The sequence below is a fragment of the Meriones unguiculatus genome, chromosome 5 (genome assembly GCF_030254825.1).
Source record: "Meriones unguiculatus strain TT.TT164.6M chromosome 5, Bangor_MerUng_6.1, whole genome shotgun sequence".
Classification (NCBI taxonomy): Eukaryota; Metazoa; Chordata; class Mammalia; order Rodentia; family Muridae; genus Meriones; species Meriones unguiculatus.
This window is the reverse complement of record NC_083353.1, coordinates 20,587,981-20,606,171: the sequence shown is the minus strand read 5'-3', so window position 1 is coordinate 20,606,171 and position 18,191 is coordinate 20,587,981. Positions and strand designations below refer to the sequence as shown.

General features: G+C 38.6%; 2 gene segments (V, D, J or C); both read left to right on the top strand.

The window, feature by feature from the left end:
• Positions 1–5,565: 5,565 nt before the first annotated feature.
• On the top strand, positions 5,566–6,173 carry LOC110544600 (immunoglobulin kappa variable 4-1-like; the record flags this gene model as incomplete). The annotated part of the segment is given in 2 exon segments: positions 5,566–5,622; positions 5,830–6,173. Coding segments are annotated over 2 exon segments (393 nt in total), but the record flags the coding sequence as incomplete, so codon positions are not given.
• Positions 6,174–12,607: 6,434 nt separating this feature from the next.
• Positions 12,608–13,395, top strand: LOC110540739 (immunoglobulin kappa variable 4-1-like). The segment is given in 2 exon segments: positions 12,608–12,671; positions 13,037–13,395. Coding segments are annotated over 2 exon segments (408 nt in total).
• Positions 13,396–18,191: the final 4,796 nt, after the last annotated feature.

Genomic DNA, 18,191 nt, shown 5'->3' with positions numbered 1-18,191 from the left:
AACAAAATGCCGTTTCAACAAAGACCAGTCCAGAAATCGGCATCTAGTCTTTTAATCACCCCACATGCAGACACCAAGATGCCAGTGTAAAAACACAATCAATAACAGCCAGGGCAGTATGTCTCCACTAGAGCTCAGCTATCCTACCAGAGCAGGCCCTGAATATCCCATCATAGCTGAAACATAAGATAAAAACCTTAAAAGAGCTTTTTATGAATATAATAAAATTAGTTAAGAAATATCTGGATACATTTGTCAAAAAAATCAAGGAAGACACAAACATTTTTAAGGTAATGAATAAAACAGTTCCAGACCTGAAATTAGAAATAGAATCAACAAAAGCCCAAACAACTGGAATGCTGGAAATGAAAAATTTAGGAATTAAAATGGAAACTATTTCCAAATAAGGTTCCTAGTGCTGCAACCTAACACCAGCAGAGCCTCATGTCCCCTGCCACTACTCCGGAAGAGTCCACAAACCATCCTCTCCTACTCCTCACTTGTTGCTTTGCTTCATGAGCAGAATACAAGGGATAGAAGACAGAATCTTAGGGGTTGAAGATACTAGGGAAGAAACAGATATATCAGTAAAGAAAAATGTTAAATATATAAGATTACTAATATGAAATATCTAGGAAATCAAGGACACTCTGAAAAGACCAAATCTAAGAATAAGTGTTATAAAGGAAAGAGAAGACACTCATCTCAAAGTCTGAAAAAATGTTTTCAACAATGTCATAGAAGAAAATTTTTGTAATTGAAAAAACAAGATGTCTGTTAAGGGACAAGAACCATACAGAACATCAAATATACTTTAAATTGTGAATATATAATAAAAGAAGTTATGAATTTATGCCAAAACAAACAAACAAACACTTGACGGGGGGGAGGGGAGTTCCCTATGCTGATAATAATCTACACATTAAGCATATAGAATGAGGAAAGAATATTAAAAACTAAGCAGTTATGCTACAGAATCTAAGAAACAAGAGAAACCAGGACAGACTACTATACACAGCAAAACTTTAAATCACCATAGATTGAGAAAATAAGAATTCCATAATGAAGACATATTAATTAAATAAAATCTATTTTGTACAAATCTGGCCCTACAGAATGTTTGTAATGGAAACTCCAATCTATGGATATCACCTATACTCTTGAAAATACAGGATACACATAATCCCATACCTGTCCAGATTATACACAACAATATTTATAAATATACATATATATTTTTAGATAGATAGAGAGATAGTAGATATTTTTACTATATAACAAATTAGACTTCAAATAAAATCTATTCATTAGAAATGGGAAGGATACTACATATGTATCAACATACAAACCCACCAAAATATCATTCCAATTTTAAAATTCTATGCCTGAAACACAAGGCCACCAACTTTTTAAAATAAATGCTACTATAGCTTAAATCACATATTGACCTTTACACATTTGTAGTGATAAATTTTAACACCCACTCTCACCAATACATACATAATTGACACAAAAACTTATTGTGGATGTTTTGGTTTATGATATGTAAAGATATTTTTGTTAAAATTCCAAAGAGGTTTTAGTTTATCTGCATCTGTTAAGTGTCTCATGTAGAGCATGGTAATTGCCAGGTGGAATGAGCTGAAATTTGATGCCTATTTGCAGTATAAATATGACAGCCCAGAGGAAGACGACGAGGCTGCTTGGAGGAGGACTGCTTGCCGCTGGTTCATCCTGCTCCTGCATTTGCTATTTGCTGATTTTACCTGAACTTCTGTATTTCTGGACAACTGTTATTGATATTGCCTGCAAAAGGATCCCTTGACCCTACTCAGACGGAAGTAGGAGAGACCTCTGCTCCCTGTTCCCACTAGCCTTCTTTCCCTCTTAGCTGGTGTTCAGACCTTGGAGAGGAGATAGAAGCATTTAATAACCCTAAATAAACTGTGTTTGTTTAAAAAGTCAAGTTCAACAAAAACTAAACAGAGAAATGCTGTTTAGTTTTTAATATCTAACAAATCAGACTACAAACCAAATCTAATCATTAGAGATGGGAAGAATACTACATACTTATAAATGTACAAATCCTAACCAAGTGGTTGGGATCAACAGATTGAAAACCCTTAATTAAACCAGTTAATGTTAATCAGAATCCTTTAGTAAAGCAATAGTTTTTGCTAATTTTCCTTTGATACAAAGTAAAAGGTGAGGACTGGTGGTCTGAAGGTCATCATCAACCCTAAAGACAGAAAATGTGCCATGAGTGTTTAATCTGGAAATATGATCACATGGTCTGATTCTAGGAACTCTGAGAATCAGCTTCTGTCTCAGCAGTCTCAGCCTGGATGTGGAGCAGAGAATCAGATAAACCAGCACTGTCTCACCATGAAAGAAGGCGAAGCTGGTGACAGTGTACTTTCATACTCTTGTTGGGGTCACCATCAATTCCACATGAGTCCAAACCTTGAACAAAATCCCAGTCAAGTCTGAGGTAATGTTCTTTTCTAACAATAACTTCCCTCCTCAGGAGCGTCTGCGTGGGTGTCATTCATAAGGGCATGTTTGGGTGGAAAATAAAGAGGTTCACACAGACAGAACTCTCATATGAATCTATTTGACTATTCAAGAGGAATTCATCCCAGGCATTTATGTGAAACATTATGTAAACTTCAAGGTATGAGTAGAGATCAGTGTGTTTCTCTGAAGTTACAACAGTTCTGACCTTTGGATCTGGAATGCCCCTCAAAGTGCATGTGTTAAATTAGTGGCTCCCATTGGCCTAGCTTGGGGAAAGTGATTGGCTCAGAGAGGCAGACCAGAGGCTAACATTCTCATAGGGTCCTTCTCCTCCAGTGCAACACTGAATGTATTTTTTTTCCTCTGAAACATAGGTCTTCAACTCCCTCCACTGATTTTCTTTTTAAACTTCCCAGCCATTTTTTTATTATTTATTTACTTATTGACTTTCTTATTTTTATTGATTTTTTAATTTACTACAATTTTGCTCTCTTTGTATCTCAACTGTAGCCTCCTTCCTCAGAAGGCCGCTGAAAGACTCTACCCAAAATGGTATCAAAGCAGATGCTGAGACTCTTAACCAAACTTTGGGCAGAGTGGCAGGGTATGAAAGAAGGGGGAGATAGAAAAACCTGAAGGGGACTGGAGCACTTTTTTTGTCTTTTGATCAGCTTCTTTTCCTAATGACTGCAAAGGCTATCCTGAGGGGCCATTTCACTCAGTTCATTGTAAGATATATTATTAGAACAGAATCCCTTTTAGACAGTCATTCATTCTCTGCTGGTTTTTGTGAGAATGTGTGATAAGATCTAAAGGATATTAAGTGAGCATCATGACTAACAAGAAAAGGAGCCACAACCAATGAGAGAAATGTTACAAGCAGAAGCATTAAATATTTCTGATCTGTTGGTAAAGTGACTATACTTATCAATGATACATATTTAAATTTTACTTTATGATTTTAATCATGTACCACAAAAATTTTAAATGATTGAGGTAGGCTATTTACTAATTATATATGCCTGCGCACTTGTCTTGAAACAGCACAGAGAATGTAACTTCATATACTTTTCAGTTTTATATCAACAAGGTTCTTTTTATTTCCAAATATAATATAAACAAAGCCAATAGAATTTGATGAACCAGGACATACTGTAGAAACTTGATAAGTAAATTAGGACAGTTGGGCTCCTAATATTATGTATAATATAACTTAAAATTTTTATCTCTTTAGACCCCATGCTCTCCCCTGGAATACTGTGAGAAGCCCATGGAGGTATTGGATTTGCAAGACCCCTGTCTCCTTTTTCCTGTGGTGAAGGAGCAGAGGTAAATGTCATGAGAGCACAGACTGAGCTCAGTGCTGCTGTCACAAAGAAAAGTGAAAATTTAGTGAAGATTGAAGGCATATGACATCTTATTAGACACTGACAGGAGCAGAGCTTCTTGTCTGTCATTGTCTAGACCTTGAGATTAGAAACTTCCTGTATCTGCATACGATCTCATATGATGTGTTAGAGGTTTACAGAAGAGATCTGCATGTGCTTATCAGAAATTATTTAATATTTTATACCTAAATAATAGATGTATAAAATTTTATATGTAAGCCAGAACAGAAGGATATGCATATTTGATAAATGATTATTTATATTTCAATAATATTTGTGGCTTAATATTAAAATATTAACATCAGATAAATAATTTATGTTGCTTAGAGAATGCCATGAGCTTTCTGTAACCAGTTGATTACTGATACACGTTTTTGAGAGATTGTCTCCATGTATAGATTAGATTGTCCCAGAAGTTGGTATGTACCCCAGCCTGGCCTCAAACTCATGAATCTCCTGCTTGTGTCTCCAGTTCTGGGAGTACAGATGTGAAATTCCACTCCTTGCCATGTATTTGATTTATTTATTTTTCTCTTATACTTTATATATAATTCTGGGTGTATAATTTACTTTTTATGTATAGTTTTACAGTTGAATGCTTTGAAATCTTGGCAACTTCTGTAATTTCTCGCGTTGATATTGATTTTTCATTCACAGCCTTATATTTTATTCACTGTTTGATGTGAACAATTGCTGATGTAGTGTTCTATTGTTCTCTATAAAATCATTATGTAGATTAGGGTGGCTGGGGCCCCTTCTGGAGAGACTTACCTGTTCACGTATCAGAAGCCTATCTTAATCCAGTGTCAATGCTGCTAATTTCTAAATTGGACTGGCGTTTGTATTTCTTTAATAAAATATCATGGTAGTGATGATTTACAGCAGTAACTTCATGAAAAAAAATCTGTTTTTTTCCCCTTTTATTTCTCTGGATTTAGAGCCTTCTTTCAATTTCCTTATGTTGTGGGGAGAATAAATGTTAATTTTTGCTGGGTAACCTTTGCTTCTAGCGGAAAGTTCTTCAGCTATCAGTGTTAAATTAATGCCCACAAAGATTTCCACAGAGTAAGTTCTGGACTACTCTTTGCATCTTAGTCCCTTATGTATCTAAGAAACTACAACCCAAATGTCTGCGGCTCTGCTCTCTGTCTTCAGTATAAGAGTGGCTTTAGAGATGAGTAATATTGAACACATTTAGTCTAATTCTCTTTTTTCCTTTCCACTTTTCTTCTCTTTTCTTGTTTCTTTTATGACGTGTTTTCTTACTCTGTTTCTTTTATTATTGTTGTTGTAATTTTTGTGATTTTTTTGAACATATCCTATCATTTTCCTAAGACTGTCAATCTGAGATAGCTCTACTAAAGTTTCTACAGAAGTCAACTGATTTAAATATGTCTGATTTCAACCCAGGTGCTATTAGAGCACCTAGCACTTTTCTGTCTGAGAGCTGTAAGGCAATCTTTTTTCAGTGATTGTTCATGCTCCCTGTAATAGTATTTTTGACTGTTGATTGACACCAGCTATATTCACAGACACTGCAAAGGCATTTGCTTTTCTATTTGCTGACTGCTTTGCATGGCCCCCTCACAACCAAGCCCAGGTGCTGAGAATATATAAACCAGCCTTTGCAATGAGAACTGAACTCTATCAGACAACAGGGGAAACAAGATGAAGTCACAGACCCCGTTCTTCCTATCCCTGCTGCTTTGGGTGTCTGGTGAGAAACTCAAAACTTTATAATCTTGGCAGAATATTTTTTTTTAAGATAAGAAATATTTTTTTTTAGATAAGTGTTCCAGACTCATTATTTCTTACATAATACTCTGAAACATGATAGTACAAAGATGTTAAATGGCAAGTTTCACACCTTTTACAGTCTGTGTTTGTGTTCATATGCATATTTATTATGAATTCCTGATTGCAGGTGCCTATGCAGACATCGTGATGACTCAGTCTCCATCTTCCCTGGCCGTGTCAGCAGGAGAGAAAGTCACCATCAGCTGCAGGTCCAGTCAGAGTCTTTTAGACAGCACAGAACAAAAGAACTACTTGTCCTGGTACCAGCAGAAACCAGGGCAATCCCCTAAGCTGCTGATCTATTGGGCATCCACTCGGGACACTGGGGTCCCTGATCACTTCACAGGCAGTGGATCTGGGACAGATTTCACTCTCAGTATCAGCAGTGTGCAGGATGAAGACCTGGCAGTTTATTACTGTCTGCAGGAATTTAGTACTCCTCCCACAGTGCTTCAGCCTCCAGCACAAACCTCCTTGAGAGTCTCACCAGCTGCCTCCACCACACACAGCCCTGACAATGCACACTTCCTCCTTCTGCCTGATAGCAAGCTGTGCCTGTAAACATGATGAAGAAGTTTGCAAAGCCCAGTACAAAATTATGGTTTCAATGATTCTGATTTCTTTTGGTATGAGTAACTTTATATGAAAATGCAAAAAATAATAATTCATTATTATCTTTGTATTCCTTCTGTAACACATGAATACAAACTCTGTTGCTTTAATTTAAGAGACTTATCATTTTCAGTTGGAGTCCTAATATCCAACATAGTTATGATGATGGAAAACTTTATTACAATTTGGAAGTTCTAGGAAAGAGTACATATCTTGGTTTTTCTAGATTATAGACTACTTTATTTCATTCCTTCATTCATTCATTCTTTTCTTCCTTCCTTCGTTCCTTCCTTCCTTTCTTCATAGTGCCTGAAAATAGATCCTGATAGTAGGTAATTGCCAAATAAGTTAACTATGTCCAGAAAAATTGAAGTTTAAGTTGAGGGAGTAATAAGGATATTACAAGAAAATCATAAGCTAAGGAAATGACCATGATCATGAAGACAGCACTACAGAAGATAACTATAAAAATGCTGTACATAACCTAAATGAACATCAGTACAAAGTCCCAATTTATTTCTAATATCAGAGATCAGACCTCTACTCTTGCCTGATGTGTCTAAAACAAAAAGGGGGAACTGTAGAGAGCTGCGGAATGCTATGCCTTAAAGATGGAGCTGGTTTCCGCCTTCCACCTTCCCGATGGTGAGTGCTCTCTGTCACGAACAATTCCACATTTGGCTAAGGCTGAGGATCTGGCTTGCTTCCATGTATGTGGACCTATCTGCATTGCACACGTGGCACGCCTGGGTTGGCTACCCAGAGGCTATTTAAGATCTGGGCTGGCTTTCCCTAGGGTCAGATGATTGTTCAAGGTTCCTGAATAAACTGCATTGAAAAAAAAATGCTGTACATAGAGAAAAAAGAAAAGGTGTCTGAATTGTGAGAGCACAGAAAAATGTCGATGTCATAACTGAATAGATGGAAATGGTTAGCAAGAAAGAACATCAGTATCTTGTCTTACTCTGCAAGACAGAAAACTCCAATATAGTTGAGGAGCAGGGGAAAAGGAAACAAACAAACAACAATTTAGTCTAACAATACTTCCCAAATTATAGAATTAAAAACATTTTAATAACCTCATATGAAACTAAGAAATAAAGATGCACATACTCTTGGACTAGGCTCAATTGTTGGTTTTCCCGAGAAACACACCACCTGGTAATTATATACACATGCTGAGAGATGGAGGTAAATCTACCAAGAGAATGAGGGTCAAATCAAGCTCAGGGAGATCTTCTTATGTCTGGTAGTGTAGAACATAAACCAATGATGAATTGATAAAGAAAGCAATATATGAAATGAGTCAACAAAAGTACATATGCAAACACCCCACACTTTTGGGTTCAAATTTGTTTTTAAAAACCTGCATAGAAAAGACATAGAAAGTCGAATATGTCCTGATAAAATAGCAGGGTATTTCTGGATCCTTACCTCGGGCTCTCATAGGCCACATTCAAGGTATTATCAAGGCTACATTCTCATCTGCACACTCAAGAAAATCTTCTTATAAGACCAGTAAGGATGTTAGTACAACCTTCTTTTCTTTTTCTTTTCATTTTGCAATAGGGTCTCACTTATAACTTAGTCAAAAGGCTGCAAATCTGAGAAAGTTCTGACTCAACCACTCATGTTGTCATTAGTAGAAGCCTGATTGTTTCTGTCCAGTGGTTTTCACACTTGCTGATGGAACATGCATTAAGAAAATCATCAAGATGTGGAAGGTTTTGAGACTACTACTAATCAGCCTGGTCCAGGAAGGTGGCTGAACTCTATCCCAAAACACAGAAAAATAAGTTCTAATTCAAATGTACCATGAGCTTTTTCTGAAACATCAATATATTTAGCCAAAAAATTTAACACATTTTGAGATTCCCATTTTTATTATGGCTGAGTAAACATCTTTGCACACACGCACCACCTTCTGTTATCTATTCATTTATTGGTACACATTTTGTTGATTTAGTTCATACTACTGTACATAGTGCAGCAATAAATATGGGTATGGGTATATATCTATGTTGTGCTAGTTTATATTTGTTCAAGATCATGCCTAGTGCAGGAGTACATGAATTATATGATAGTTCCATGTCTCTTAAGCATTCTCCACATTGAGGTCCCCAGGAGCTGGGACTCCTTGAGAAGCATATACTGATTGCTTTGACTGCATAGTTTTGTCATTATTTATAGTTGCTTTTATGTTATTAGTTATTCAGATGAAGTGATTTTTTTTATGGTTTTGCTTTGGTTTTCATCTCACTGTCAAAAAAGAGAAGAATCAGTCAGCCCCAAAACATCATCTATGAGCCCTAGCCATCTTCAGAAGAACACATGATTTTGATATCCTGGAACTTTCTTTACCTTTACTCACATCTTTTCATTTAGAAGAGAATGGAGAATGTATATTCTTTTGCTCTGTATTGTCAGGCTGAGAATGATGTAGCTGAAAGCACCATTGAGGTTTTACCTGGACAAAAATGTGTTTTCCATGGGGCATAGACTCATCTGTAACTTGTTTATCTATTTTTATTTTTTTCACAAAGTTCAGAAAATATTCTGTGATGTTCCAAAGACATGATGGCAGTTGGACCTCTAAGTAGAGAGGTTTTCATTTTAGGTTAAAGCACTGTATGAGGAGGTTGTGTGCCTTTTTCACCATAATAAATGATGAACAAGCCAGCCTCCAATCTGCTGATTTTGTGAAGGAAATATGTATGTTTCTTGACCCATTGCCATGAAGGCTCTTAAGTCCCTAGGGTCCAGTTTTGAACTGTATAGATTAGTATCTATAGCCCATGCCTGGCTTGGATGTTGGAAGTGCAATGTCACCTGTGAAATGTTCAATGCAACATCAGGCATATGATAAGCTTAGTTTAGAAGACAAACATTAGTGTATAAATCATAAGAATATTATTTTAATATTATTTTAATACATTTTATATGGTTTAATTTTATAATTCATTTAAGATGAAAAAATCATCATGTTAATGACATGGGTGTGCTTGCTTATTTTTACAAAAGAATTTCACCTTGTCTTATATTTTATTTTATGCTGTGTAGCACAACTTCAACATATATCAGAGTAGATAGGTATTGTGAATGTATAGTCAACAATGCTGAGATTTCTACTTCATCCAAACATACTGCAGAAAATGGCAGAAATGTGCTTAGGGGCATTACAGGAAAATTTGGAAATTCTGTTCTTTCTCCATGCATGTCTTCCCACATGCACATATTCCCACATTAGGAAGGCTGAGAACCACTGTTCTAGGATCTTCTCATATCATCTTACTCCTTCTATGTGACCATCTGCATCAGAGCCCAGCTCCTTCTCATCAGCTCTCTCAAGTTATAGGTCTAAATCCACAGGCACATCTGCATTTGAACTAAACACACTTGGGCAGCAGCAGTGTCCCACAGCTCCCCACGTGTGCCCATTCACCTCAATTCTTGCCTCTAACAAGAGGGAGGCCAAGATTCCAGAGCATCAGCAACCCTAGGAACTGAGTATAAAGCCTCTTTTTGAGAAGCTAAACTAAGGATTCCAGATGAGTTAAAGCAAGGTTGCAGCTGAACTTTTACCTCACACTTGCAAGGGAGACTCAGTCAACAATATGCAAATCTACAGGTGGGTGAGGTGAGAGAGCTAGAAAAAGGGAAGAAGCCCATAGGGTGAGGACAGTGATATGGCTATCATTTACTTTTTTGATGGAAGAGCAATAGACATAATATCCATGGTGTGTGAAGTAGTCTGCAGATGCCCATGGACAATGTCTGAGATCTTTGGAGAATACAGATTACACACAGCCATACCATCTTATGACAGTGCCAAAAGAACAAGGTTACGTGTGTGTGTGTGTGTGTGTGTGTGTGTGTGTGCATGTACTCAAAGGCCTTGGCTCCCCTCAGTCTGTAACAACAAGAAGCAAGTCTTTTCAGCAACTAGAGCCAACCATCAATTTGCAGGTGACAACCAATAGCCAGAGTTGCCAGGGAGATTACAAAGAGACCCTCTGGCCAACAAATCATTTAAATGTCACCCATTCCTGGAAGTAGATGTTTCACATGGAAGAGAAAGATGTCTAGGTGAGGTTTTGTCTCTGTTTTTATTTGTTGATTCCATTTAGATATTTTCATATACATATATATGGTAAGAAGTGTGTGCTAAAGTAGGGTTCTATATGACCCCTCAAATGAGTCATTTAGTGCAAGCTAAATCTTCCTTTGTTCTCTCTCTTGCCTTCCTATTTCCTTACCACATAATCTCAATTGAACATGGAGGAATTGTACTGGTGCCTCACTACAGCCTGAACCCCTTCTGGCTACTGTTCATTGTGAAAGATACTCTGGATTCTACAAAAGGAGAAAAGTAACCACCAGCCCAGTTATAAACCCTGAGGTCTAGAATTATTTTGGGACTACCCAATTTTATTCTAATTGGATTTAAGGCCCACTCCAGGATATGGAGCCCATGCAAGACACTGCTCAGGTGGTCAATAACCTGAGACTAGAGAGGCCATGAGCCTTGGGAAAACCCAGATAACACAGTTCTGCTAAAGGAACACAGCAAAGAAATGATTTTTAATGACATTCTTTTATACCCATAGAACACATTGGGTGTGATCTTGGCTTGTCCCTCCCGAGAGAAGCTTCTTCCTGCAGTAAATGGGAACTAATATAGAGACTTAGAAGTAGACAGAGTAGAAAGACTGAGAGACCTTGGAGAACCCTGTCCTAAATGGAGTATCGTTATTAAACCCCTTACCGGAGGTCTCAGGGATCCTGGCGAATAAGGAGGCAGACAGATTTGGAGAGCCAGAGGAGTGGGATCACATCAAGAAAACAGTGTCTTCCAGACACAGCAGGACCAGTGCACATATGAACTCACAGAGACTGTAGCAGCATACAGAGGTCTAGTACAGGTCTAAGCAAGATGGAGTCCCAGTGGTGAGAAGGGGAAATAGACATTGGCTCCCATCTCTAACAAAGAGACAGGCACAATTTTTAGGGGTTGTGTCTCTACATTGATTATATGGACTAGGACTTGATTGGTACCCAAGGCTGGACTCAAACTCATAATTCTCCTGCTTCTGTCTCCCCAGCTCTGAGAGTATATATGTGAATCTCCACTCCTTGTCATAATATTTTAATTTTTTCTGTACTTTGTACATATCACTGGGTCTACACATTACTTCATAATCTGAATCTTTCAAAGCCTTTTATTCATGTTATTGTTATTGATTTTCATTCATATTCAAACTTTTTTTCTTTGGATGGCAACATTCTCTCATATTATGTTCAGTTGATCTTTATAAAATTATTGCTAGATTTTAAAAAAGTTGCTGCTGATTTTGTAGAGATTTTTTAAATCTATTTTCTATAGATGCAAGACCATCACAAGCCAGTTTAATTACTTCAAATTTCTAAATTACCCTACAATATGAGTTTCTGGAATTAATCACTCTAGGCAGTGTTGGTATACAGGGATGATTTAATGATAAATCTGGTTTCTTCCATTCTCTCAATTTTAGAGCCTTCTTTCAATTCCTCAAAATTGAGGCTAAAGTACATTTAAGTTTCTGTTGAGTTTACATTTGCTGTGTGATTATATTTTCTCTGGTCACAGGATTAAATTAAATCTCTTAGAATTTTTAAAGCATGAATTCTTGAGGTCTCCAAGTGTAACCAGGAAACAGAAGCCCACATGTCTGAGCCACTGTTCATTGTCCTCAGTATGAGTGGCTTTGTGGAGAGGAGACAATGAACAAATTTAGCCCACATTTCCTCTTTTCTCAATTTGCTCATTCCTCACCTCAACACTTAAATTTCTTTTATTGCATGTTTCCCTTCTATAAGTTTCTTTTGTTGTTGTGATATCTTGAACACATCATTTCCATAGAACTGTCAATCTGTGATAACTCTCCGAAAGTTTCTGCAAAAGTCAATCGCTTTAAAAATGTCTTGGATTTTAACCCAAAGCTAGTTTTTGAGCACCTGGTACATTTCTTCTTGAGAGCTGTTAACTGCTCACTTCTGTAATGCTAACACTCTCTGTGATATTATTTTTAGCTGTTGCTTGTCTCCACCCTCTCTCTCTCTCTCTCTCTCTCTCTCTCTCTCTCTCTCTCTCTCTCTCTCACACACACACACACACACACACACACACGCACGCACTGCCCAGGCATGTGCTTTTGTATTTGCTGACTGCTTTGCATGGGCTTCTCCAGTACAGCCCAGGCTGCTCAGAATTTATAAACCAGTCCTTTTCCCTGTGAACAGAGCAACATCAGACAGGCTGGGGGAACAAGATGGAGTCACAGACCCAGGTCCTCATGTTGCTGCTGTTCTGGGTGTCTGGTGAGACATTTAAAAGTGTTTTATAATTTCAGAGTCATATCTTTGTATGAAAGAATGTACAGAGTGTAACAGGGTGTAGCATTTCTTACATAATAATTCACCGACAATATGATACATTTAAATGACAAATTTCTTAAATTTCTCTCTCTCTATCGTTCTCTCTTCTGGTTTTTGAGAAAGGGTTGTTCTGTGTAATTGACCCCTGGCTCTGTGGACTTGCCTTGTTGATCAGACTGGCCCTGAACTCATAGACAACCTCATGCCTCTATATCCAGACTGCTGGGAATAAATATCACATTTCAACAATCATATGAAAATCTATGTTTGTGTATGTATGCATGTTCACTGCCTACTCATTATTGCAGGTAGCAGAGGGGACATCGTGATGACCCAGTCTCCCTCATCACTGGCTGTGTCAGCAGGAGAGAAGGTCACCATCAGCTGCAGGTCCAGTCAGAGTCTTTTATACAACAAAGACCAAAAGAACTACTTGTTCTGGTACCAGCAGAAACCAAGGCAATCCCCTAAGCTGCTGATCTCCTATGCATCCACTCAGCACACTGGGGTCCCTGATCGCTTCACAGGCAGTGGATCTGGGACAGATTTCACTCTCAGCATCAGTACTGTGCAGGCAGAAGACCTGGCAGTTTATTACTGTCTGCAGAGTTACAGTGCTCCTCCCACAGTGCTTCAGCCTCCAACAAAAACCTTCTCGAGTATCTAATCAGCAGCCTGCAGCCCTGGCCCTGCACACTTCCCTCTTCTGCATGATAGAAGGTGTGCCTGAAAAACTGATGGAAAATTTTGCAGAACCAAGTACAACATTTTGGGTTCATTGTCTCTTAAATATTTTGGTATTAGAATACTTTATATGAAAATTCAACAAGGCAGGAGAAGATTCACAGAAAGTGGAACTGTCTGCATTGCTGGTGGGAATGTAAACTTGTAAAACCTCTTTGCAACTCAGTCCAGAGCTTTTTCAGAATAGTAGAAATAGTGTTACATCAAGATCCAGTTATACCATTCCTGAGCATATACTGGCAAGATGCTCAAACATACAAGGACATTTGCTCAACTATGTTCACAGCAACTTTATTCATAATATCAGAATCTGGCAGCATCCTACATGTACCACAAGCGAGGAATGGATACAGAAATTGTAGTACATTTACACAATGGAACACCACTCAGCAATTATACACAAGGAAATCATGCAATTGCAGGTGAATGGATGGAACTAGAAAAGATCATCTTGATGAGGTAACATTTAGGGAAGGATAAGGCTAATATCTGCCATTTCTTGCTTGACAAAATCTTGATGCTGCAAGTCTGATGCAAATATCCATCATGGCAGTTTGTTCATGAGTTCAAGGGCCATGTCATTCTGAAAAGGCACTGTCTCAACACTCCTTCACAATTCTGGTCATTTATTTTCTATCTTCTTCTATGAACTCCTGACTTGTGGGGAGGGAGACATCCCATTTAGGACGGAGCACTACGCAGTCACTTAGGCTCAGTACGATGAAGAATTGTGAGCCTCTGTTTTAGCCACTCTCTACAGCCAAAATAAGCTTCTAGAATGAACGTTAATAATAGTGCCATTCTGTGAAGATAAATATAACGATTACAAAGCAGTTTTATGTCATGCACATTTAGAAAAACAATGGTACATTCTCTCTTAGGGCATATGATCTCCACGGGCATGGTCTCTTTTTATTTTATTTTTAATTTTAATTTATTTTTATGATTCATTTTGCATCCTAGCTCTAGCCCTGTCCCTCCCCACATGCTTGTCCCACACCCTACTTGTTTCTCCTATCTCCCCTCCCCTACTCCTCAAAAAGGGGAGCCACCCTGCACCCCAACACCAGCATATCAAGTCACATCTGGGCTGAACACATCATCTTACCCTGTGGTCTAGAGAGGTAGCCCTACCAGAGGAAAACTGGTTAAAAGCAGGCAACAGAGTCCATGTCAGAGTCATCTCCCATTCTTCTTATTAGGGAACCCATATGAATACTGAGCCTTCCTTTGGCTTCATCTATGTTGTTGACCAAGTTCTAGTCCACGCACAGTCCTGGTTTGGTACTTCATTCTCCACAAGCCCCTGTGGGCACTAGTTGTTTGGCTTTATTGGTTTTCTTTGGAGTTCTTGCCCCCCCTTCTTTTCTTAACCCACTCTTCCACAGGACTCCCTGTACTCCACCCAATGTTTAGCTGAGGGTCTATGCATCTGTTTCCATCAGGTCTGGATGGAGCCACTCAGAGAAGAGCTATGGCAGCATCCAGTCTACAAGCATAGCAGAAAACTGTTAATAAAGCCAGGGTTTGGTTGTATCCCAAGGAATACGTCTCAGGTGGGGCCAGTCATTGGTTGGACATTCTGTCAATCTCTGCTTAATTTTTGTCCCTACACATCTTTCAGGCAGGGTCAATTTGGGGTAGAAGTTTTTGTGGGTGTGTTGGTGTTTCCCACCCTCAACTAGGAGTCTTATCTAATTAGAAAGTGGCCTCTTCAGTCTCTGTGACCTATGTTACTAGGAATCCCAGCAAGAGTCACCCTCATATACTCCTGGGAGTCTACCCTGAGAGGTCTGCAACTTGTTACAGAGTTGCTTTCAACCAAGGTTTCTCTTCTCTCTGCAAGCCCTGTTAGCCTGCTCCCGCTCTCCCTGGGTCTGATACCAACCTGCATTACTCTCTGTTCCTTCTGTTACCCTATCCCCTCTCTCCAACCACTTCTGTTATCTATTCTATTTCTCCTTCTGACTGAGATTTAAGCATCCTCATTTGGGTCCTCCTTGTTATTTCTCTTCTATTGGTCTGTGAATTGTAGTATGATTACCATGTACTATATGATAAAATCCATTTATAAGTGAGTACAATCTATGTGAGTCTTTCTGGGTCTGGATTACCTCACTGAGGATGATGTTTTCTAGTTCCATCCATTTGCCCGCAAATTTCATGATTTTCTTGTTTTTAATAGCTGAGTAGTATACCATTGAGTAAATGTACTACAGTTCTTTATCCATTTTTCCATTGAAAGACATCTGGGTTGTTTCCAGTTTCTGGCTATTATGAATAAAGACACTATGAGCAGAGTTGAGCAAATGTTCTTATTGTAGGGTGTAGCCCCATTTAGGTATATGCCCAGGAGTGGCATAGCTGGATATTGATGAAGAGCTGTTCCGTTTTATTTTTGTTTTGTTTTTTGTTTTTTTGAGTAAATGCCAGATTGATTTCTAAAGTGGTTGTATGAATGGAGTGGTTGTTACACTAGGAATGGAGGAGTGTAACCCTTTCTCTATATCCTCTCCTGCTTCTGCCATCATTTGCATTTTTATCTTAGCTATTCTAATTTTAAGATGGAAACTTAGAGGTTTTGACTTGCTTTTCCCTGATGACTAAGGACTCTGAATGTTTCTTTAAGTTCTTCTCACCATTTTTATATTCCTCAGTTGAAAATTCTCTGTTTAGTTCTGCACCTCATGTGTCTGACTATTTTGCCTGCCTTTAGGCCTCTTTTACTCAGTTGCCTTGTCTATTTTTGGCATAAAAATTTCTGCCTAGTCTTACTGTAACTTGTTATGTACTGTTCTGTTGGTATCCCTGGGAGGCCAACTCTTTACTGAAAGGAAAGGAGGAGGAGATGATCTGGGGCAGAAGGGAAATTGGGAAGGAGAATGGAAGCAATGAAGAGAGGGAAAATTAAGTTCCCGGTGTAATAAATGACAGAAGAATTGGAAAATAAGAAATATATATATATGTATAATTATTTAAGAAATAAGGATTTGTATCTAGAAGTTGATCTGCCAGAAATCCAGGTAGGCTGCCAGCAGATCTTCTCCTCTCTGTTTACACAGACCCAGTTCCCAAATCTTGATCCTAGTGCTGCAGTATACTACCAGCTAGAGCCTCCCTTCCCTTCCTTCTATTCCTATATAGTCCAAAAAGCATCCTCTCCTACTCCTTACTTGTTGTTTGGTTTTGGACCCCAGCTCTAGCAGAGACCACTGCTTCTAACCTAAGAGCTACTCCTTCCAGATCACAAGTAGGATGAAGGCAGACCCACACTTCTCCAACTGCTCCTAACACCCAATCCCCATGGCTTTAACCTCTAACTCTGTAGCTAAGGACATGGTTGACTCTTTGACCTGATTACCAAGAAATACAAACCCCTTTTCTGCAATCTTCTTGTTCCTAATGAGCTAAGTTACACAGCCTCCAACACTGGTCAGCATTCCCTGTGAACATGTCATTGAAACAGATCAGGTGAATAGGCAGTACATGGGTAAGACACTATTTCAAAATCTAGAGATGAAACAGAAACCAAGGAAGAAAATTTCAACAAAGACAAGAAATCAACACCTAGTCTTTTAATCACCCAAATGCAGACACCAAGATGCCAGTGTAAAAGTACAATCAATAACAGCCAGGACAGTATGTCTCCACTAGAGCCCAGCTATCCTAACAGAGGCCTGGATATCCCATCAAAGCTGAAGCACCTTAAAAGACCATCTTAGCTGAAACACACGTTAAAGACCTTCAAACAGTTTTATGAATATGGTAAAGTTCCTTAAGGAGTATATGTATGCATTTCTGAAAAAAAAATCTAGGAATGTATGAATAGTTTAAGGAAATGAACAAAACTGTCCCAGACCTGAAATTATAAATAGAATCATTAAAACCCAAAACAGATCAAAAGCTAGAAATGAAAAATATAGGAATTCAAATGGAAAATACAGAGGCAATCTTCCTAAGCGGGATATAAGAGATGAAAGACAGAAACTTAGGGGTTAAAGATACAAAAGAAGAATTACGTACATCAGGAAAGAAAAGTGTTAAATCTATAATATCTCATATAGACATATAATATAGGATAAACCTACTATAATCTGTACACCTAAAGAAACTAATCAGGAGGAAGGACTCTTGCTAAAATGTTCAATTCCTATCCAGAAAGGCAAAGAGGATGGACATCAGAAGAAGGAGAAAAGAGGGAACAAGTCAGGAGCCTGACACAGAGGACCTCTGAAAGGCTCTGCCCTGCAGACTATCAATGCAGATGCTGAGTCTTATGGGCAATTTGGGAAGAATGAAGGAAATCTTAGGAAAGAAGTGGGAAACAGTAAGATCTGGAGAGGAGAGGAACCCCACAAGGAGAGCAACAGAACCAAAAAATCTGAGCAGAGGGGTCTTTCCTGAGACTGATACTCCAACCAGAACTATGCATGGAGATAACCTAAGATCCCTGCACAGATGTAGCCCATGGCAGTTCAGTATCCAAGTGGGTTCCATTGTAATAGGAACAGGGACTGTCTCTGACATGAACTGATTGGTCTGCTCTTTAGTTACCTCCCCCTGAGGAAAAAGCAGCATTATGAGGCCACAGAAGATGACAATGCAGCTACTCCTGATGAGACCTAATTGACTAGGATCAGAAGGAAGGAAAAGAAGACCTCCCTGACTGTGGACTCAAGGAGGGGCATACATGCAGAGGATGGAGGAAGGGAGGGATTG